Source organism: Apteryx mantelli, chromosome 26 (genome assembly GCF_036417845.1).
Source record: "Apteryx mantelli isolate bAptMan1 chromosome 26, bAptMan1.hap1, whole genome shotgun sequence".
In the NCBI taxonomy this organism is placed as follows: domain Eukaryota; kingdom Metazoa; phylum Chordata; class Aves; order Apterygiformes; family Apterygidae; genus Apteryx; species Apteryx mantelli.
The window spans coordinates 10,141,991-10,163,286 of record NC_090003.1 but is presented as its reverse complement, the minus strand read 5'-3'; the positions used below and the strand labels follow the sequence as shown (position 1 = coordinate 10,163,286).

The 21,296-nt window shown below is 59.3% G+C and overlaps 3 protein-coding genes and 1 long non-coding RNA gene across 7 annotated transcripts in view; 3 read left to right on the top strand and 1 right to left on the bottom strand.

The window, feature by feature from the left end:
- Window positions 1-6,766, top strand: part of PLEKHM2 (pleckstrin homology and RUN domain containing M2) — a 31,282-nt gene extending 24,516 nt beyond the window's left edge. For all 3 annotated transcript variants that reach the window (XM_067310943.1, XM_067310941.1, XM_067310944.1), the window contains 12 exons: window positions 103-888; window positions 1,201-1,270; window positions 1,386-1,476; window positions 1,677-1,741; window positions 1,952-2,040; window positions 2,765-2,897; window positions 2,986-3,176; window positions 3,417-3,482; window positions 4,053-4,212; window positions 4,491-4,670; window positions 4,764-4,880; window positions 5,502-6,766. In XM_067310943.1, coding sequence (XP_067167044.1) covers window positions 103-888; window positions 1,201-1,270; window positions 1,386-1,476; window positions 1,677-1,741; window positions 1,952-2,040; window positions 2,765-2,897; window positions 2,986-3,176; window positions 3,417-3,482; window positions 4,053-4,212; window positions 4,491-4,670; window positions 4,764-4,880; window positions 5,502-5,639 — 2,086 coding nt within the window. In that variant the 3' untranslated portion in view covers window positions 5,640-6,766. The remainder of the gene's footprint in view (window positions 1-102; window positions 889-1,200; window positions 1,271-1,385; window positions 1,477-1,676; window positions 1,742-1,951; window positions 2,041-2,764; window positions 2,898-2,985; window positions 3,177-3,416; window positions 3,483-4,052; window positions 4,213-4,490; window positions 4,671-4,763; window positions 4,881-5,501) is intronic.
- Window positions 6,767-7,871: 1,105 nt separating this feature from the next.
- TMEM82 (transmembrane protein 82) lies at window positions 7,872-9,970 on the top strand. The gene is made up of 6 exons (XM_067310988.1): window positions 7,872-8,288; window positions 8,363-8,435; window positions 8,600-8,774; window positions 8,864-9,272; window positions 9,526-9,704; window positions 9,796-9,970. The coding sequence occupies exons 1-6, from the start codon at window positions 7,943-7,945 to the stop codon at window positions 9,874-9,876; spliced, it is 1,263 nt and encodes a 420-aa protein (XP_067167089.1). The 5' UTR covers window positions 7,872-7,942; the 3' UTR covers window positions 9,877-9,970.
- Window positions 9,971-10,840: 870 nt separating this feature from the next.
- Window positions 10,841-15,429, top strand: FBLIM1 (filamin binding LIM protein 1). Of its 2 annotated transcripts, XM_067310850.1 has the most exons (9): window positions 10,873-10,913; window positions 12,347-12,387; window positions 12,487-12,738; window positions 13,138-13,280; window positions 13,394-13,520; window positions 13,696-13,865; window positions 14,184-14,362; window positions 14,454-14,571; window positions 14,863-15,429. In XM_067310850.1, exons 3-9 carry the CDS (start codon window positions 12,498-12,500, stop codon window positions 14,974-14,976), a joined length of 1,092 nt encoding a protein of 363 aa, XP_067166951.1. In that variant the 5' UTR covers window positions 10,873-10,913; window positions 12,347-12,387; window positions 12,487-12,497; the 3' UTR covers window positions 14,977-15,429. The 2 variants fall into 2 exon arrangements, with proteins under 2 accessions (XP_067166950.1, XP_067166951.1); XM_067310849.1 differs by lacking the exon at window positions 12,347-12,387 and having other exon boundaries at window positions 10,841-10,913.
- A 345-nt stretch (window positions 15,430-15,774) lies between these two features.
- Window positions 15,775-20,106, bottom strand: LOC106491393 (uncharacterized). Its single transcript, XR_001293770.2, has 2 exons — window positions 20,059-20,106; window positions 15,775-16,708 (listed from the first exon to the last, which is right to left on the bottom strand). It is a non-coding gene; the product is annotated as an uncharacterized lncRNA (long non-coding RNA).
- Window positions 20,107-21,296: the final 1,190 nt, after the last annotated feature.

Here is a 21,296-nt window from a genome sequence, read left to right as displayed (position 1 = left end):
CCACAAGAAGGTTGTTGGGGCAGGATGGGACCCCCTTTCTGTATTGCAAAAATCTAAGCAGGTAAAGACGAGTGACGTCTTTGTTGGTCTCTCAATGTGCAGGTTAGCCAAGAGGAAGAAAGCGGGCAAGAAGAAAAAAGCAAAGCTGGAGGAACCGGTGAACAGCCCTGCGCCCACAGTGCCTGAGGCCAGCACCCAGCAGGCCGGTGGAGATAGTGGTGTGAACGGACTGAGTGACAGAGGTGACCCACAGGGAGACGATGGTCCTGCCCCTCCGGGTGGTGAACCAAGCCCGGCTGGGCCAGAAGAGAGCAGTGAGCGCTCTGCCCTCAGCCAGCTGGCTTTGCGCATCCCCGAGATGAAGGACACGTCCATGGAGAGCGTGGGGCAGCCGCTGAGCAAGGTGATGGACAGGCTGAACGGGCAACTGGATCCCAGCAGCTGGAACGCCCCGCTCGAGCGCCCCGGGCAGTCCTTTCGGACCGGCACGCCAGGGGAGACTCCAGATGGATCGTCCTCTGGCGACCTTAGTGAGGGGATTTCGGCCCCCATGGACTTCTACCGCTTTACCGTTGAGAGTCCAAACACTCCTGCACCAAGTGGTGGCCACCATGACGCTCCAGGGTCTGGCCAACCGCCACATGTTTCTGGTAGCCTTGAGGCTCCTGAACAAGAAGAAAGCAGAGAGGGAAAAGCAGTTGGGGCAGTAGAAGAGTCTGGAGGAGCGGCTGATGAACCCCAAACTGGCCACACAGAAACCACCAACCCAGAGGCTGTCTGCGAGCTGAAGAAAGAGCAGCCCAGCCCTTCCCTGAGCAGTGCCGAGGACTCTGGTGTGGAGGAAGGTCAGGGCAGTCCTTCAGAGCTGACCCACCCTTCTGAGTTCAGGTGAGGCTGGCTTAGCTCAACTCAGCTCACAGGGTCCTTGTGGGAGCACAGAGAGTGTCTTCCAAACAAAACAGCCCTGATGCTTGAGCGAGTGCTTTTCCCGTTATCCTCAGTTTGGTGGGCAAAGTCCATCCTTTTCCAGGATGAAGGTGATGCTCAAGGGGTGATGGTCAGGAGAAGGTCTTGGGGGCCAACAGGTGCCCTAAACAAGGACAGGTTCAATAAGGAATGGGATTGCCCTTCCTGGGCCCTCCTCTGCGCCATGTCTCTCTGTCCTGTCTTTCAGCTTCTTCCTGCTCTCTGTCTCCACAGGGTGGATAACAACCATCTCCTACTGCTGATGATCCACGTCTTTCGGGAGAATGAGGAGCAGTTGTTCAGGGTAAGGCAGTCACACCTGGGTGGGTGCCCCAGGCTGCTCTCCCACAGAGGCCTGGGCTGCGTGCCTGCCTTGGCCGTGGCCTAAGAGCTCTTTTCTTTTCTCTCTCTCCACACAGATGATCCGAATGAGCACCGGGCACATGGAGGGGAACCTTCAGCTCATCTACGTCCTGCTGACGGATTGCTATGTGTATCTGATCCGGAAAGGTACCCCTTCCCGATGGCCTCTGGGCTTGTGTGGACTGCTGTAATAGCCTGCAGGACTCTTGTTTAGCAAGGATTTGACCCCTTGGAGGGCTGGAAAGCCAAGGGGAGCAAGGGTTGTGTGATTCATGGCTTGCAGCCTGGATTTGGGCAGCTTTGGGCTGTTTTCCCCCCTTTCACGCAGCTCTTTGTGTCTGTGCCAGGGGCAGCAGAGAAGCCGTACATGGTGGAGGAGGCTGTTTCCTATAATGAGCTGGACTATATTTCGGTGAGTGCAGGCTGGGTTAGAGCAGCCAGGCTGAAGGTCAGCTGTCCTGGGAGGAGCAGGAGGGAACTAGTGGGTGTTGGGGAGGTCAGGCCTCATCTCTTTGGTTGCAGAAGGGTCAAGAGCCTCATGGTGGTACCACGGGGGCTTTCTGCAAAGTTTGGCAAAACTTTGTTCCCTGTCCCACTCCTTAACCCGCCTTGTGTGGCGCAGGTTGGGCTGGATCAGCAGACGGTGACTCTGGTGTGCACCAATCGGAGGAAGCAGTTCCTGCTCGACACTGCAGACGTGGCCCTCACAGAGTAAGCAGGGACCATGCGGCAAACCGTGGCCCTTTTCTTCAGGCATGCAGGGCCTCTGGCCAGCGCCTTGGACTCCCGTCATGATTTGGGAAATGCGAGAAACTCCAGTGACAGCCCCTCGCTTTCCTGCAGCCAGTGGGGGTTTGAGGTTTGGTTTGATGCCACCCACTGAACTCTGCAGACAGCTAGAAGTGCTTTGAGCAGTACTAAAAGTTAAAAATCAGCCGAAGTACTGCAGAGGCTTCCCTGGAAATACACTGCAGTCCCTGGTGTCTCCCTCATGGCTGGCAGCCTCAGGCCACTGAGCTATGCAGACCTTGTGTGCCTTGTGATGAGCAGGGATGAGGTCTTGAGTTTCAAGGTCTCAGGTCTTGAGTTTCAAGGTCCCACACCAAGTCCCCAGGTCTTTCTTTATGTTGTCAGCTCAAGGAGGTGACCTGTGCCTCCTGAGGGCCTGTATGGTCACACTGTCATCTTGTGTTGGGGATGGGTGTCCATCTCCCAGTGTGCTCTTTCGGTTCACAGGTCACCCAGCTCCTTCCTGGAGTTCAGACTTTGTAGTCCCTGTTGCCTTTGGACTGTGGGTTCATTTCTAGACCCTTCAGTCTAAAAAGTGGGTCCCCAGGGTTGAGCCCCACATCCAGAGGAAGCCCTTTTGGCACCCCAGCTCTCCTGGTACAGGATCAGGCCCTGGCCTCATCAGAGATCTCTATCTCCTTCTCAGGTTCTTCCTGGTCTCCTTGAAGTCAGCCATGATCAAAGGGTGCCGGGAGCCCCCTTACCCCAGTATCCTCACAGACGCCACCATGGAGAAACTGGCGCTTGCGAAGTTTGTGGCCCAGGAGTCCAAGTGCGAGGTGAGGTGGGATACTCCAGCCATCACTAAATGTGGTGGAGACTCATGGGAGAATCTCGCCTGTTCAATTCTCTGCCTGTCTCTCACAGGCCTGTGACGTGGTCGTGCGTTTCTATGGCCTTGTCCACTGGGAGGACCCCATGGATGAGGCGCTGGGACCTGCTCCCAACAGCTACGCCTCTGCCGAAAACACGGTCACAAAGGACGGCATCCTGCACTACAAGGCGGGGACCTCATACCTGGGCAAAGAGCAGTGGAAGACCTGCTTCGTGGTGCTCAGGTGGGGCTGTGAGCCACAGGGCTGTGGAAAGGACATTGCAGAAGGTCCTGGGACCTGGAGGGGCCACCTGGGAACTGGAGATGAAGCCCCCAGTCTTGGCCACTGGCAGCAGGATCACACTCCCGCAGGACTGTGTGTGCAGAGGGCAGGGCGGGAGTAGCTGCAGGATGTTTGCATGGTCATCAGGGCTGAGCTGACTCCGGTTACTGACTGTGTCTCTCATCTTCCCCCCAATGGCAGCAACGGAATCTTGTACCAGTACCCCGACCGCACAGATGTCACCCCTCTGCTCTCCATCAACATGGGGTAAGTACTGGGAGGTAGCGGCCTGGGAGGTAGCAGACTTGGGAGGGCTCATTGAAATCTGGGGATCAGAGCTCCTCTAGGTGTTTTGGGGCTGATCATGACCTAGTCCATGCTGCAGGATGTTTGTATGTCAGTGCCTGGGTAACAACTCCCTGCTCACTCCTGGCTGGGCATAGACACTCATTTGATTTGGCTCCAAGCCCATTGTGGAGATGGGTTCATTTCCTCGCAGATTTTGCATGCCAAGCTGACCCTCTGATGGGGAATTGGCCTCTGATAGGGCACGAATCATCCTCCAAGAACCACACTGGGAGACCGCTGCAAACCCACCATGTCCAACTACCACTCCACCATGATGTGCAGAGATGGGGCCATTCTTGGAGCAACCGCATGGGGTGCTGGGGATCAGCTCCAGCCACTAAAGGCAGATGGGAAACTAGTCCTGGTGGGGAAAGGGGAGCGATGTACAGTGCAGGGAGGGCAGATGGAGATGGGGGCTGTTAACAGGATAGCGCTAGCTGGTCTGTCCTGTTCTCCCCCACTGATCTCCACCCTCCCCCTCTCTCCCAGCGGTGAGCAGTGCGGGGGATGCCGGCGCTCCAACACCACCGACCGGCCCCACTCCTTCCAGGTGATCCTGACGGACCGGCCCTCCCTGGAGCTGAGCGCCGACAATGAGGCCGACATGGCAGACTGGATGCAGTACTTCTGCCAGGCCGTCTCCAAAGGGGTGAGCACCCTCCTTCACCCAGAGCCTGCCTTGGGGCTCAGCCTTCCCGTGGTCCTTCCCATCATGGGACAGGGAGTCACAGAGATTGAGCTCCCTGAGGTGGGAGCAGTCAGTGTGGAGCTGCAGAAAGGACCTAGGAGTGATGATTGAGGGCCGGCTAACAGGGGCAGAGTTTCCCTGCGAGCCAGAAGAAGGGCTTCTCCTCGCCAAGGCATGGGACATCCATGGAGAGGGGCTCCTTCATGCTGGGTTTTAAGTCCCCTTTCCCACCCGTGCAGGTAATCCCCCAGGGTGTTGCCCCCACACCTTGTGTCCCCTGCTGCCTCGTGCTGACGGATGAGAAGGCCTTCACCTGCCACGAAGACTGCCAGACAAGCTTCTTCCGCTCACTGGGCACCATGGAGCTGACAGATATCACCACCGTCTCCACGGAGGCTGGCAAGGAGTACTGTATCCTAGTGAGTGTGGTGTATTGGGGTGGAGCCTGGCTGGGCCCGGCCTGGGCTGCAGCTGCTGTGCTAACCCCCTTGGGCTTCTCCCTTGGTTTTTAGGAGTTTGCTCAGGACCGTAAACAGTTCCTGCCCCCCTGGGTCCTCTATTTTAGTTGCACTACAGAACTGGAGAGGTTCCTCTCGGCGCTGAACGCTGCGTGGAAAAACATCTACCAGGTGAGCGCGTGAGGCTGCGTCACACCCCTCCTGGAGTCACAGGGCAAATGGGACCAGCATGCTCTGAGAAAGGGGGCAACAGCTTTTCCTTGCCCAGACGTGGGGCCAACCCAGCTGCCTGGTCTTCCCACGGAGAGCAGTGAGCTGCAAAGCTCCTCTGCGTCTGTATAACCATGGCAGACAGGTTGGCCAAGGCAGTTCCCACCATCCCTCAACTACCAGGTGTGAAGTGCAGAGGGGATGGGAGATAGTACTGAGGGGGAATGACCAGGTAAAGACCAGGGGGAGGCTCATGGAGTGAATGCAGCGTGGCTTGAGCCTCCTTTTCTTCCTCTGGTGAGGCATCAGATGTGACATGGGATGTTGGATTTGGAGGGGGGAGCCAGTGTGAGTCCCCCAGCAAGACCGGCCAGGGAGGACATCTATCCCGCAGGGCTGGCAAAGGGAGCGGGGAGGAGCCTGGGACAGCCCTGTCCCCCTCTGTCACCAGGACTGATAATGCAAGGGGACTTTCGCGGCTGTTTGAGGTGGTGCTTGAGGTGGTTTTGTAACAAGAGGGAGAAGAAAGTGTAGTTTGTCCCAGGGCTACGGCAGCATGACTGTCCGGCATCCGCATTTCAGGTAGATCTTCTGCACAAGGCTATCCTAGACGCTGCCGTCAAGAAGAAATGCGAAGACGCTCAGAGCCTCATCAACAGCGCCTGGCAGCGCAGTGACAGCCTGTGCCGTGGACGAGCCGAGCGGGACCCGTGGTGTTAACCCCAGCAGGGGGAAGGATGGCTGACAGGACGACCCCGGCTGTTTTGGGAGAGAGCGCGAGCGAGCATGCTCCCGCCGCTGCACAAGGCCTGGCACCTGTATCCGGCTGCCCTGGGGCCAGCTGGCACCCCAGATCCTCCTGCCATCACACGGTACCCGCCTGGAGCGTGCCTGCGGACGTGGGCCCCTGGCCGTGCTCTCCGCCGTGCCGGGGGCGTGTAGCATGCCTGCGGCAGGTCACCCGCGCGCTGCCACCTCCGCGGGGACAGGTGGATGCTTCACCGCGATGGAGACAAGGCCAGCGGAGGCCGCTTTCGTTGTACAGACCCTCCTGCGTCACCCAGCTGCCTCTGGACAAGCTGCCTGTCAAGAAAAAACATCCTACAAGTGATGAGGGTGGGAGAGGGGTGGGCTGGGGTTGGGGTGGTCCCCTGGTTTCAGGCAGGAGCATGGCTGCGCCTGGGCGTCCCGCGCTGGGACTGACTAGTTGTTCATTTTAGAACAAGGTAGGTGGTGGACGTGACAAGACTGGAAGCCTAAATAGCTACCGCGCATGTTTTACCCTTGCTAATACAATCACCGAGTACGGCACCGCTTCGCCTCTGCCTTCCCCGCGGATGCACGCAGGGAGACCTCACCACAAGAGCATGTCTCTGCCCAGGGCACGCTCACCACACACGTGTGTCCGGCCATTGCGCAGCGCTGTGCACCGGCCCATCAACGAGGCTGAACGGCAAGGTCGCGGGCACGGTTCGGCGCGTTCAATCCAGCCCCCATAAGGCAGAGGGAAGAGGGGGCCTAAGGGATATCACACGGCTGCCATGAAACCGGCCGAGAGGCATGTCCGGAGCTCTTCACTCACTTAATTTAACACCCGCGAGAGGGGAACGAGGAGCGGGGGCCAGCGGGTTGCAGAGCCATTCCCTGCGCCCGTACCGGCCCCGTCCCCATTGCCCTCTGCAGACTAGGGCATAGTTGGAGCTTTTAAAAAGGATCTGGAGACCACCTTCTGTAATATATGTTCATGGGGCCTTTTTTGGGGGAGAAAACGTATGTGACCTAATGTATATGTATATACATCTGCTTCCTTTCCCCCCCTCCCCAAATAAATATTCATTGGTAACTCAGCTCTGGCCGTATGAATTTTCACACTGGGGGCTGCATTTCCTCCCTGGCTTGTGATTTCCCAGATGTTTCTTGGGCCCTTTGGAGGACGAAATGCTCAGGCCAGAGCGGAGGGGGATGCTTGAGCTGGCGAGGAAGATGATGGATGGCCCAGGCTGTTGGGAAACTCGAGAGCCTTTAAGCATGCAGGGAGGCACGTTTGCAGACCGTAGCTAGCTGTGTGCTCACGAGCGATGGTTATCCCTGCCGGTTTGTCCCTGGCGCTGAGAGGTATTCCCAGTCTAGATAAGGAATAACAGAGTGCAACGTGGGACCTGCAGCACTCCGGGGCCTCCCTCGCCTCCGCGGAGAGCCGGCTCCCGCAATCAGCCCCGGGCAGTGTCTGGTTCCTCCCGGAGTCGGGTGGCAGCTGGCACGTAGGCACCTTCCCTGCCAGCTCGGGCAGCACGAGGCTGCCCCCGGCACCCTTCGGGCTTGTGCTGAGGCATTTACAGCCCCAAGAGAGAATTTGGGAGCCCCACGCAGCGTCCCCATGGGCACAGAGACCCTACGGAGCCACATTTAGGGATTTTTCCAGAGCAAACAGGGCAGTTCTGCCTTTTTTTCACTGACTGAGTCCAGAAGGGTCTTGTTTTTCCTGGGAGTGGGAAAGCGGCTGCCCTAAAAATAGGAATGGGAGAGCCAAGGAGGGGGCGTAACAGCAGCCACCGCTGCCTTTTGGCCTGGGAGTATCCGATTTCAAAGCGCTTTGAAAGCAGAGCCCAAGGTAACCCGGCGAGGGGCTGATGCGGGGGCAAACGGCCGCAACCCCCCCCCCAAAAAAAGCAGGGGCCGGCTTAAGGGCTGCAGCCTCCCCTCCGCCAGCCACAAGTGTGCTGAACTGCACAGCCCTCAGCGTTAACCCCAGCAGGCACCGTCCGAGCCGAGCTCCTGAAATGTGATTTTTTTTTACAAATTATTTTTATTTCCTTTTGTTCTTTTTGCTGAAACAGCCTTTTTTTCTTGCTGGCCGGGCTCTTCCCACCACCTGGGTGTTTTCCTTGTTTTTTGGGGGAGGGGGGCCTCCGTCAGCAGGGCACCAGGTGAGCAAGCAGGGCTCAAAGCCAGGAGGGGATTGCGGGGAGGGAGGGCGAAGCGGTGCCGGGGTTTTTCTCCCGGGGTTGAGCGTCGGGCCGGGCATGCCGGATCCGGCCCCGCGCTCAGCAGCGAAATGCCCCATCCCAGGAGGGATGCTCGTAGTGCTCCTGGCACGGCGACAGCCTCCTCCTCCTCCTCCTCATTTCATGCCTCTCCGGGGGGCCCTGAGCTGCTTTTTTAGCTCAGCTGTTCCCAACCAGGCTGCACCCGCCTCCCCGCAGCCGGGCAATGATTTACCAGCCTGCAACTCCCTCCATCAGCCTCCGCCCTGCGGACCTTTGAGCCAGCCGAGCCAGTGGCCGCCGAAAATGTTTTCCCTGGGCTCCTGGCTGCCGGCTTTGCCCGGCTTGGCCTGGGGCTGGGCGCTGCTGGATGGGCTCCTGCAAGGTGAGAGCCTGGCGGCAAGTGGCCAGCGGGCGCCCCAGGGCGCTGCTGACCCTCTTGCTGCCTCCTTCCCGCAGGGCTGGTGGGTGCCTGCGCCGTGTCAGTTCTCTGCAGCCTCATGAAGGTTTATCTCTACGTCCAGTGCTCCAAGTAAGCGTCTCGCCCTGCCTCCCCGGATCTGCTTGTGGTACCCCCGAAGGTGCCCTTGCTGCCGGCGAGGGGTGCCCCAGGCAGTTCTGGGGTGCCATGGGGTGGCTGTTTGCACCCTCCTCTTCCTCCCTGGCTCCACTGAGTTTTTCCTTCCCTGTCGGCAGCAACCCGGAGCGGCAGGCACAGAAGGAGGCGCTCCGGGCGCAGTGGTGGCTGCTGGACGCCCTGCACGTGCCCCTGCTCACGGCCATGCTGGCCGCCGTGGGGTCCCGAGTGGCCGCGCTGGTGGCCCTGGAGTTTTCCCTGCGGGCTGCCTCCGCCCTCCTCTCCCACGGCAAGGTGAGCGGGGCGCCGGCTGGGATGGGGGAAACCGAGGCAGGCGGGCCAGCCGGCTTATGGCACCCTTCGGGGCCCCTCGTTTCCCGCAGGGTGGCCCCAGCAGCCAGCTCTACCTGCTGTGCCAGTACTCGCTGGGCTGCGGCATCTGCTGCGGCCTCGGCTTCTTGCTCGACGGGGCACCGCACGCCACGTGCAACCTGCTGCTGGCCGCTGGGCTGGCGGGGCTGCTGGCGGCGGCCGCCCGGCGCCTGGCACGCCACGTCTGCACCCTCTACGAGCTGCACAGCCGGGCCCGCTACTGCGGCGTCTGCATCGCCCTGCTCGCCTCCGGCCACGGCATCCCGGGGCTGCTGCGCCGGGCGCTGGCCGTGGCCTTCGCCGTGGCCGACCTGGCCGCCGTGGCCCTGCTCAACCGGGATTTCCTGGGCCCGGCGGAGGCGGCGCGCTTCTGGACGCCGCTCACCATCTGCTACGCGCTGCTGGTGGTCTACATGCAAGGTGAGGCTGGGGGTGGAGGGGGCACAGCGGTTTGGGGCAGAAAAAATGCTTTTGGGGGGGGCGCCGTGGCTTGCAGAGCATGGCCAGCCGCTTTCTGCAGGGCCGTGGTTTTGGAGGACCACGGGGTGGGTTGTCCCCACCACGCCTTGGAGATATCCTTGTAGGGTGTCTCGGGGCGTCCCCAGGAGGACGTAGGGAGCAATCGGGTGCCACCAGGCCCCAGTGACGCTGCCACCACCATGGTCACCAACAGAGGAGCAGAAGCAGGGCCCACCTGTCTACCAGACGGTCTTCGTGAGGATGGGCGGCCTCCTCATCCTCCTGCTCACTGTGGGCCGCTGGATGGACATCCTCGGCGTCCTGGTGTCACTGGTGGGCGAGATCTGGTGCCTACTCCGGGCCGGTGTCATGCTGGACATCTGCCGTCAGCAGGTGAGATATGCTTCCCCGGCAGCAGCCCTGACCCCAGGGTGAGGGGCTGCCTCACTCGCCCCAGCTGCCTTTGGGGCTTTCTCCTCTGCAGGATTTGGCCCAGCAGTGGGGAGAGCTTTCTGCATCACCGGAGACCTCTTCCCAGCAGTCTGGCTCGGAGACAGCGTCCTGAGAGCGGAGAGCACTGCTGGGGACCGAACGGGCAGAAGAAAATGGGGGTGGTGTCTCCCGGTGGCCCGAAACGCGGCCGCCCCCCCAAATCCTTCCCTTCCCACTCATGGTCTAGAGCCCCTGTGGGGTCTCGCGCGCGGGCTGGGACTTGGCGGTCACCCAGGACGGGAAGTTTTGCTCCCTCGTCCCCACGGGGCCAGAGCCATGGCTTCAAAACTGCAGGAAATAAAGTATTTCCAGCAAATGCCCCAGGAGAGTGAGCTGGGCCGGAGCGCCGTGGGAATGGGGCATCAGAGCCCGGATGAGCCATCTTAATCCCAAATCAACAGTCGCTGCCGGTTCGGAGCCTCTGGGGCTGGGTGAGGGGGGTGCAAGCGGCCCGGGGTGCCCCCAGAGAGGCCAGCAGGGCCACCGTGGGCTTTTCCTCCCCTTTCCGGCTCAGCCCCATGCTGTTTTCCCGGCCGGCCTCGAGCCCAGAGAGGGGCTTTGCTGCGGGGCCTCAGGGCCTCAGTTTCCCCACCACCCTGGGGCTCGGCTTCAGCCTTGGCATTTGGGGAGACGAAGCCCTGGGAGCCCCAGTGGGGGGGTGGGAGAGGGGTCAGGGCCCATGGGGCACCCCGGAAGGGTGCATGAGGTACCCCAGGGCACGTCGGGCACCCTGAGGGGTGCATGGGTCACCCCTGGGGCCATGGGGCTGCCTGGGGTGCATGGGGACCCATGGGGCACCCTGAGGTGCATGGGGCACCCTTGGACCCATGGGGCAACCAGGGGTGCATGGGGCACCCTGAGGGAATAGGGGGCACCCCTAGGGCCATGGGGCACCCTAGGGTGCATGGAGCAGCCCCGGGCCCCCCGCATGGGAAGCGGCGGCTGTGGGGCAGGCGGGGAGGAAGGAGGGAGGAGGAAGGAAGGAAGGAAGGAGGAGGAGGAGGAGGAGGAGGGAGGAAGGGGCGGTGATGCCGGGCGGCTCTGCCCCCCCGCTGCCCCGCCGCGCCGCGCGGGTGCGCCCGGAGCGCCCGCAGGGACCCACGCAGGCAGGTAGGGGACAGGGGACCCGGGCGGGGGACGGGGGATCCCCAGGCAGGGGACAGGGGTGCGGGGGGATCCCTCCAGGTAGGGGACAGGGGACAAGCAGCCACCGCCAGGCAGGGCATGCCCCGTGTAGGGGAAGGGGACCCCCCTCTTGAAGGGATGTTTAAGGGACCCTGGAGCCCCCCCCCCCCCCAGGATGGGACGAGGGGACTTCGGAGCCTGTTTGGGCAGGGGGCCGTGGGGCCACCCCAGGTCGGGGACAGGGGAAAAGCAGCCACTCCCAGGTAGGGGACAAGGGACTCCCTAAGTAGGGGACAAGGGGACAAGGGACCCCCTAGTTAGGCGATAGGGGACCCCCAGGTAGGGGACAGGGGATCGTGGGGTCACGCCCGGATGGGACAAGGGGCCTACAGAGCCCATTCGAGCAGGGGACTGTGGGGCCACCCCTAGGTGGGGGACGTGGGACCCCCCAGGTAAGGGGAGGGGGACAGCAGAGCCGCTCCGCGATGGGACGAGGGTCCCGCAGGGCCAGACCGAAGTAGGGGACAGGGGACAGCAGGGCCACCCCTGGTAAGGGACAGGGGACCGCAAGGGCCACCCTGGAAAGGTGGCCACAGGGTTCCGGCTCTCCTCCCTCGCCAGCTCCCTGCCTTTTTGGGGGTGACGCTCGGGTGCACTCCGGGCACCGGGGGAGGCAGATGGGTGGGATGGGACACTGGGAATGGGACAAGGGCCCTTGGGGATCATTCCCATGCCGGCCTCGTCCTCGGCATAGGAACGGTCCCGTCTCGGCGCCCCCCCCCCGGGGGCAAGAGGGTGCCGCGACCGACGGGGACGCCGGGAGCTCGGCGGCCCCGGCACAAAGAGGAATGCGACGAGCACATGGTTCACATTAGCTTTTTTTAGGGTTTTTTTTTTTTTTTTGTGGCTTTTTTTGTTTCTTTTTTCCACCACGGCACTCGCTCAGCGATTCCCAGCTCGGCACCGGGCAACTTGGCTCCTTCCGGAGAGGAGGAAAGTGGCTGCTCCCCGAGGCCGGGATTTGAGGAGTCAGGCGAAGGCTGGCAGGGAAGGAGCCCGCTTTGGTTTCGCCGGCGGCGAGGGAGGGCGGCTGCCGTTTTTTTTTCCCCGCCTGACTCAGAAGCTGGAGTTGCGGGTGCTGGCAGCCCGCTGGATTTTGGCCATGCCGAGCCGGGACGTCCGCACGAGGCCGGGCGAAGCAGGCAGAACCCGGAGCGGCTCCGTGCCTCAGTTTCCCTCCCGAGCAGGGCAGGATTTCCAACAACGCGGGTTTGCCAGGATCTCGGGATCAGCACCGGGGCAGGCAGCCGGGTCGCTATCAGGGCTGCCGGTGGCCTTTGCCCGGTCACCGGCAGCTTCCCATCTGGCAGCCCTGGGCGTGACGTGGGCCGGGCCACTTATTCCTTCTCCTTTTCCAGGAAGGACGGCACAGGCAGAAGAGAAGCGAGCAGAGAGGAGGGTGAGGAGGGTCGAGGCTGCTGGGCGGTGGGTGAGCAGCCCGCGGCAAGGCCGGAGGAGGTTTGGGGAGGATTTCTCTCGTTTTTCTCAATTTTCCCAGGTGTCGCCCCCATGCCCGCTCCGAAGATGATGCCGGGAAAAGCTGAGAAGCGAATCGCTTCGTCCGTCTACATCACCCTGGTGCCCCCGCGGAGGGAGCCGGCCGGCACGCAGCAAATACAGCCCCAGGTGTGCCCGGCTCCCTCCGAGGCTCCGAAATCTCCGGGCGCCCACTGGGCCCGGATGCCCCCGGATGGCGACGCGCCGGGTGCCGGCCGGCCGGCCCCACGCGCCCCAAGCTTGCCCAACGGAGGTGAGGGCCGAAACGGGGCGGCTGGCGAGCGCGGGGTGGCAGGAGCACAGCACCGAGGGACTGCGGGAAAAAGTGGTCACGTTTTCCCGTGCCGGTCCCAGGGATGCTCAAAGAGAGATAAGGCGCTGGGTGCCCAGCGCCGGCTGGTTCTGGAGGCGCTGGGAAAAGCGCGGTCGCTCCCAGGCTTTTCCCAAATTCCTGCCCTCTGAGAGCTTCCCTAAGGAAGGGTCCGCATTCTCCGGCTGCCTCCTGCGCCTTATCAGCACTATTTGCTCCCCTCCGGCCGAGACAGCGTTTGCTTTCTGGGCAGGTCCGTGAGCGCCGCTGCCTCCTGGGGGGTTATCACCGTGCTGGGCTGCTCCTGGCATCGCCATCCGGCATTTCCACCTTTCACTCCAGGTTTCTGCAGCCCCGACCCGGCAGCCTGGCAGCCTTCGTCGCCACCATTCCTCTTCCTCTCCGAGGCGCCGCAGCCGCTGTGCGCGGAGATGTTGGCCCCAGCACTGCAGCAGCTGGACATCGCCACGCCAGCCCCCCTCCAGGTCGGGGTGGTGGGGGGACGGGAGGTTCTGGGGGTGCCCCGTGCCTCAGTTTCCCCAGCTGCACGGGCCCGATGCCCAGGCACGGTTTAACATGCTTCCGCCCCGTCTGGCAGGTGCCCTCCGCCTTCCCCGCCGAACTGAGGCAGCCTGAACCGCGGCTGACCCACCTGGAGCGAGCCGGTGAGGGGCCGCCGCCACGGCACGATGTGAACGGGCATCCGGAAAGGGACTTTTCCAGAGGTAAGACGGGTAAACTGAGGCACGCGGCACTGCGGCTTACGCAGAGCCGCGCCACTCTCTCGCGACGCGAGAAGCCGGGGCTGGAGGCAGAGCAAGTTCTCCTGGTGCCGCGTCCCCGTTTGCGGGGGCAATAGAGCTGCCCGGAGGTCCAAGCCCCCCTTCTCCGTCCTCCCAGACGTCTGCGCCTTCTGCCACAAAGCCGTCGGCCCCGGGGACCCGACCGTGGAGGCAATGGGCAAGCAGTACCATGCCGACTGCTTCACCTGCAGGACGTGCCAGCGGCTCCTGGCTGGCCAGCGCTACTACCAAAAAGACGGGCGCCCCATCTGCGACGCCTGCTACAAGGTACCCGGCCTCGGGGGCTCCCCCCGGGAGCTGGGAGCCGAAACGCCCAGCAGCCCCGGGCAAACGCAGCTTGGCAAATGGCTGTAAATCCAGCCGGCTCTGGTTCATCCACCTCGCAAGACAAATTTTTCCCCCAGGATGAATTTCTGCAGCGTTTGCACGCTGGGAATTTTTGCAGCGGGTGCATTTGCAGCAGGAAAACCACTGGTGGGGGGAAAAAAAGCAAGCGCTGTGTCGCACGGGGTTTTGGCCGCACGATGTCTCGGAAAACAGGGGAGGGACGGCCGGGAGCGTTGTCCTCTCACATTTCGCCCGCAGGCCTCGCTGGAGAGGTGCACCAAGTGCCAGGCGCCCATCCTGGAGCACATCGTGCGCGCCCTGGGCAAGGGCTACCACCCGGGCTGCTTCACCTGCGCCGCCTGCGGCCGGCCGCTGGGCGACGAGAGCTTCGCGGCGGGCGAGCGGGACGAGGTGTACTGCGTGGACGACTTCTACAGGTGGGTGCTCGCGGCGGGTCCCCCGGCGGCGGGGTCCGTGCGGCGCGCCGCCAGCTGAGCGCCCGTTTTTTTTTTTTTTTTCCTCCGGCAGGATATATGCCTCCATCTGCAGCACCTGCCGGCAGCCCATCGTCCCCCACGAGGGCAGAGACACCTACAAGATTGAGTGCTTGGGGCGCAGCTTCCACGAGAGCTGCTACCGCTGCGAGGTACGGCACGAGCAAAACCGGGCCAGGCTTGTCCCCGAAATCCCTCGGCCATGATTTATTCCCCTCCGCTGCAAACGGCGCTGATTGGGGTGACGATGCCTGTCGCAACGAGGGGGCAATTGCTGGCCAAGCCGGCAGCGCGGATTGCTCTCGGCTCATCATTTTGTTTTAATTTTACATCTCACCCCTTCATCTATAGCGGGATACCAGCCCAAATCCATCCTTGTTACTGGGCTGGGCTCCGCGGGAGCTCTGGGTTCTCCCTTTTCCCTCTTTCCCCCCCTCTTGCAGCGCTGCCAGATCCTGCTGTCGCCGGAGCCGACGGAGAACGGGTGCTACCCACTGGGCAACCACCTGCTCTGCAAATCCTGCCACGTCGCCCAGCGGGACGAGTCGTCCTGCTGAAGCCGGCGGCCGGAGCCACTCCGTTCGCGGCAGGACCATGCGGGAAAAGGGGCTGGGGAGCCGCTTGCCTTCCCGACCGTCGGCCTGTCGCCTCCGCAACTAGCCGGAGGACGGGTGTTTTCATTGCCAAAATTCACTCCTCCGCGGCAGCCCTTCGTGCCGGGGCCAAGTGGAGACGGGCGGACTTAGTGTCCCGGCGAGGCTCTGCCCTCCGTCCACCTGCTCATTACGAATATAAAAAGCCACGGAGTGCAGCAGGGGCGGACAGGCTGAGGGGTTTTTTTTGCTTTTTTTTTTTACCCTTTTTCCAAGGCTGGTGTTGTTTTGTCGGGTGTTTTTCTTTCTTTTTGTGCTTTCTTGGGGTTTCATTTAAACATTGGGGTTCTCTCCGCAGTGACATGGAGAAGCACCGATGTAGTTGGCGAGCAGCTAAATAAAACCCTGAGCTAAAAATCCTGCTTCTTTCCTCCACCTGCATCCTCTATTCCAAACTCATAAAATACAAGTAAAAATACGGCCGGGGGCGGGGGGGAAGCCACTTAGAGACCGCACCAGGCAGGCAAGAGGGTGGCAGGAGGGCCATGCACGCGTGGGTGTGTGGTTTTAAGGCTGTGCGATGTAAAAGGTTGCACCGAGGTTTGTGGTGCCGGAGGATGCGGCTGGGAGGAGGCACCGGGGTGCCGTGGTCACAGCCAGGAGCAAGAGTCTGGGAAATGCTGTTTTGCGGGGGGGGGGGTTCTTCACCCCTGCGAGTAGGATTCTCATCTTTTTCTCCTTTCTGCGTTGGGGATGTTGTGGTTGTGTTTTTTGTTTTGTTTTATTTTGCCTGGATCTGACAGGCTGTAAATCGTCTGGGATCATTTCAAATGAGCCCCGGAGCCGGCAGAGGGCAGCCGGAGCACGAATTAACCCGCTCGGTCGGACAAACTCCGGTGAAATTCAGTTTCTTCTATATATGACACCAAGCTGGTACCAACAACGGGAGAGGCTGACACCTGCCAGCCTGATTTCTGCTTTATTTTCCCCGATACCATCACTCCGCTGCAGGAAGCTTTTTCTTTTCCTTCTTGTTCCAAGTCACGGCATGACTTTAAGAGAAAAAAGGAGCAAGATATCAGACCTGGGCCACCGCCTCATCCCTGCGCGTTCGGCATCCAGGCAGCCAGAGAAATAGGGTCTTTCTTTTTAAGAGAAAGTGCCTGCAAAACCACAAACAAGCAGCAGAAAAAAAGCAAGAGTAGCTGAAACTAATGCTTCACTGATGAAGAAAGGGAACTGATAATGCAGGCAGCTCTGTATCATGCTGTATAATGTCTATCCAGCGCATGCCGCATTTGTAAATGAGAGGGTTAATGTACGGCTGAATAGCACCAGAGTCCAGCGGGTGAGTTGATTAATCACACAGGCCTTAGAACTATTTCCTGCTGTCTTTTTCCATCTACAAAGCATATTACTCATGTTTGTAATGTGCATATACAGCCATCAATCGGGTATTAACTATAAACTAGGTATAAACGGGATGTTCATGCGAAATTTGGGGTCTTTTCCGGAGCTGGGATGGTCACACAAGCAGGTGGCTCTGGGTCCAGCTTGCTGGGGACGTGTCCCCCCACCGCTGGGAAAGTCCCGCGCTGGCAGCGCCTGCTCAAAGTCAGCTCTCGCTTTCCAAAGCACAGGCTGCCTCTCGCCACGTGGGGAAAACCCAGGCTGCACGGAAGGACACCAGCCCTCCCTGCAAAAAAAGAGAGAAAAAAAAAGAGGAGAAAAAATAAAAAAGACGGGCGCTGCACAGCACCCATGGGTGCTCGGCCAGTTAGGTTTTTCCCTCCGCAAACCTAATGCACTTCCCCAGCAGGGACGAGCGAGCCGGGACGGTCTGCTAACAGGGGGGACTGCTGTGATTTTGGGGCCAGTGGCAGGTTTTTTTATCGCTAGGGCCGTTCCGACAGGGAGGAGATGCTGCAGGGGAAAGGAGTAAGGTGAAGCACATCCCGAATTTAGCAACGCGCCGCCGCAAAGTGATGCAGTGGGGCCGTGTCCTTTCTCAGCACCAACATGCCCGGGTCAGCCAGCAAAAATTACCAAATATAAAAGCATTCCCAGAGCAAGATGAGGCTCCTGCTCTGCTCCCCGAGACCACCCCGGTGTAAAACCAGCTTGAGGTCTGGCTCATCCCTTCCAGCGGAGAAGGGCAGAGACGCTCTTAAGCCTCCGAAACGCACCGGCCAGGCCCTGCCCTTCCCTTGGCTGCTGCAATAACCCCGTCTTTTTTAGCAATCCCTCTTGGCAGCCCGGCGAGAGCGGGGAGGGCCCTGCGAGGCAGGCTGGCTCCTCTCCAAGGAGAAGCAAATGCAAATATTTCTGCACTTCAGCCTGGGTGCGGCCGGTGGATAAAGTTTCCCTGGGTTTTCCCAGCGCAGGCAGCTGATCTCCGGCGCCGGCGGGCACCAGCGCTGAACCGGACCCCCCGCTGCCGGCCCAGTTTGCTGCTGGGATTATGAGAGCCATCTCTTTGTGCAGCACGTAAAAGATATCGCTTCTCTTGCAAATCAAGGGACAGGCAGGCTGAATTCGGGCTTGCAGAGCTTTTAAACTAAAAGACGTGTTAACAGGCACGGCAATGCTATTTTTAAATCAGCGGCCAAAGTGTTTCTTTGAAACAAACAGGTCCTTTCGCAGGTTTTGTTTGCAAGCCGAAGACTTCGGCCCGGGGTGAGCTGAGCAAGGCCATAAAGGGAAACGGGCTGAAACCGCCTCCCCTGCTCCCGCCAGCTGCGAGAAATGCGAAAAAGCAGACGGCGGGCAAACAAGGAGAGACAAAACCGGATTCCTCACGTTCCTTCCCTCTTTCATCACCGCCCGCGAGGTGCCACGGGCAATGGAAAGCTGCAGGAAAAGTCTCCAGCGGCCGAGGGGAAAAACTCCGGAAAAGCCACAGCAAAATGGCCCCGCGTCCGCTTTCAGGGAGGGGAAACGGAGGCCGAAGCAGGCGGGAAGAGGCCGGGTGAGAAAGGGCAAAGCTCCGCTGGTCGGAGAGCGCGCCGGGGCAAGGGCTGGACGCTTGACAGTGATGACAGGACTTTTTAAAGTCCTTTTTTAAGTCCGTTGGCGTGAAGCCAGCACAGAGAGCCAGAGGAAACCTGGAAGAATCACCCTCCTTTCTCACTGTTTCCCCAATGAAAACTGGCAGAAGGATTCTGGATCGAAAATCAACAGGGCAATCCAAGCCCTGAACGTCTCCAGCTTTGCTGTTTTATTTAGAGCACAACCTGGACATACGAAAAAGGACAGTATTCTCCTTCTCGCTGTTTTCACTGCAAAAAGAGGGCCAATCCAGGCTGAAATGTGCTTACAGGAGGACTCTGAGGCAGGAGAGATTGTCACCTAAATACCTGGCACTGTGATTTATTTTTAAAAGCATACCGTGTTTTCAATACATGAGGCTAAATTGATGCAGTCTGGTTATGCAAGCACATTACCAGGCTGCAAATTATACGCTGGGTTATAAAAAAAAAAAAAAAAACTACTTCTGAAAATAGATGCACAGCACATGTCTACAAGCAGGGCTCTGACATTTAATATCCTAGCTTTTCCCAACCCCTTTAACTTCATCGTATCAGAAGCAATTACGGCATCCTGCAGCCCAATTTCCTGGCTACAAATTCACGATTTTCCTTCATACGTGAGTTCGAGCAGCTTACATTACTTATTTATTTCGCAGGGGTGTAATTCCATTAAAGCGTGCAGGCTTGTTAACCAAAAAAAAAAAACAAAACAAAAAACAAAAAAAGCAACGCACGGGAAAATAGATTTCTCGCATAGGTGTTTTGTTTTGTCGTTTTGTGGCAGCACCTTAAGCTGGCTTATTGACCTCGGTGATTTATCACTGAGAAGGGAAAAGCTGTGAGCGGGGGAAGATCGCCTCAAAATAAATATATCCCTTAATTCTCCAGGCTGCTAACTTTCCCTGAGCGCCCAGCTGGGCGAACAGGCTTTAATCTCCTTCGCACGTCCCCACGGATTGCCTCGTCCAAGGCTAAATCCTCTCAGTGCGCTCGGCCTCATCCTGTTGACCGTCTCCACCTCCCCCCACGCACACCCGCCACGATCCCAGCGCTTTAAAGGCATCACGTAGCCTCCACGTTGTTTTTTGGTTGCCAAAAATAAAATAAAAAATAAAAAAGGATTGCATTTGCCTCCCGGAGGGGGAGGCCCGGGGCTGCCCCTCCCGCGGCGCAGGCACGACAGCGCCGCCTCCGCCGTGCGTAGCGGCCGCCCGCGGTACTGCAGGCGAGCCGCCCCCTTCCCGCCGCCCGCTTCACAAAATGGCCGCCCGGCGCGGCGACAAAATGGCGCCGGGCAGGCGGCGGGGGGAAGGACAAGCGACGCGCGGCTGCGGGGCCGCGGCGGCGAGCGTGGGCAAAGCCGTGCCAGAAGCACGGCGGAGCGCCCCCCTCACCCCCGACGTGCGTGTCCCCGTCAGACGGGCAGCGAAAGCGCTGGAGCGGGGGGGGAATCTCCCGTTTACCTTTCTTCCTTCTTCCCCCCCTTCCCGCCTTTACGAAGGGATGCGAAAATGCCCAGAAATGCGCGTTTCCACTCGACCCGCGGCGGCCTCCCCCCCGGCGGCAGGAGCCCCCTCAGAGCCCGCCAACACCGACCCGTTTCGGGGTGTTTTTTTCCTGGTAGCCTGAAGGGTTTTGGCCCAGAATCGCCCCCCGAGGTGGATGGTTTTGTGCATCTTTTTTCTTCTTTTTCTCCCTCGCCGCTTTTCCTCCGGGGGGGGGGGGGAAGCGATCACCTCTAGCTTTTCCTCACCGTGTGGGAAATACCCAAACGCGTTTAAAAAAAAGCCCCCAGGACGGATTTTATCCGCAGAGCTGGAGGCTCTGGGCAGCGTGGGGAAGAAGCCGCCTGCCTCCCCGCAACCTGCCCCTCCGTGCGCTTAATTAAAAGCTTATACTTTGTAGGATCAGATGTAGTAATACTGTTTAAAAAAAAAAAAACACACCCCGTACACCCCCCTCTGCTTATTGTCGAGCCAACGTATCACGCACGCTTCGTTTTTAAATGCTGCCTTACCTTTTTCTGCACCACGGTCTGTTACAGCCTACAGCATAACATCACCCCTTCTTTGTTAAAAAAATCACATGCCGAAAATACTAGTCTTTTCCCCCCCCCCCGGAATTACAGACTTAGGCCCATACAGACGTGCTTTTATTTCTACACAGACATACACGCACACACACATATACGTATCTCCTTCTTCCAGGGTCTGTTTACAGAATAGAAAATAAAACCACACACCTAAAACAGTATGATTTAATTATATATAACCACTGTAATTTTGGCCCATATATGTTTGATTTTATATATATATGTATATATTACCTTGGTATTCCTCCATTGGCTTTCTATTACAACATATCCTAAAAGCAGGAGAAAAAAAATGCCATCACCAAAAATAATAATAAAAAAGCAACCCATCTCTTTTTACCAGTCCATGGTGGAAGTTTGTGCCTGAATGTTTTATTTGTTCCACAGAGATGAAGATTTTCCTTGTGATATTTGGGGAGGATGTTTTAATTAGAAGACAAAAAAAAAAGCCAACGATAGAACAGAAAGAACCCCAAAAAAAATTAAAAAAACCCTGCTCCAGTAACTGAAGCTGCAAATGCAAATAGTCCGGATCAGACAATTCATTGTAACGAAAAGAGGACAAATTAGCTCAACTTAAATGGCAGGGCTTTGCTGTAGATCCAGGAGGAGGGATCAGCTCCTTTTATTCCACCATCTAGCGCTCCAAACACCACCTTTTTTTTTTTTTTTTTGGGGTGCTTGTGCGTTGGGGCGTTTTATTTGGAGCCAAGGCTGCAAAACCCAGCCGAGCCAACGGCCGCTTGTGGGCACCGTTTGGTTTTTGTTAATTACTATTATTTTATTTTTTTTTCTTTCCTTTCCTCACCCCTGCACGCGTGCAGAGCAGTGCCCCCGATCCCGGCGGATCCCTCTGACTATGTGCGCGCTCTCTCTCTCTCTCTGCTTTTCCTCTGTGGGGATCAAGGTTTCGCCGCTTTCCTCAGCTCGGCGGCTCATTCCAGAAGTTTCCACAGCGGGAGGAAACGGCGCGAAGGGCGGGAGGCGGGGGCCGGGGGGGGTGGAGCGGCCACTGCGGCGCCTTTGCCGCAGCGCCGGGCAGGCGTGGCCGCCGCCGCCGCCGCCGCCGGGGCGGGGGGGAGGAGGAGGAAGAGGAAGGTGAAGATGAAGATGAGGGGGAGGATGCACCACCTCTCCCTCCCCGCCTCATTCAACCACCCGCC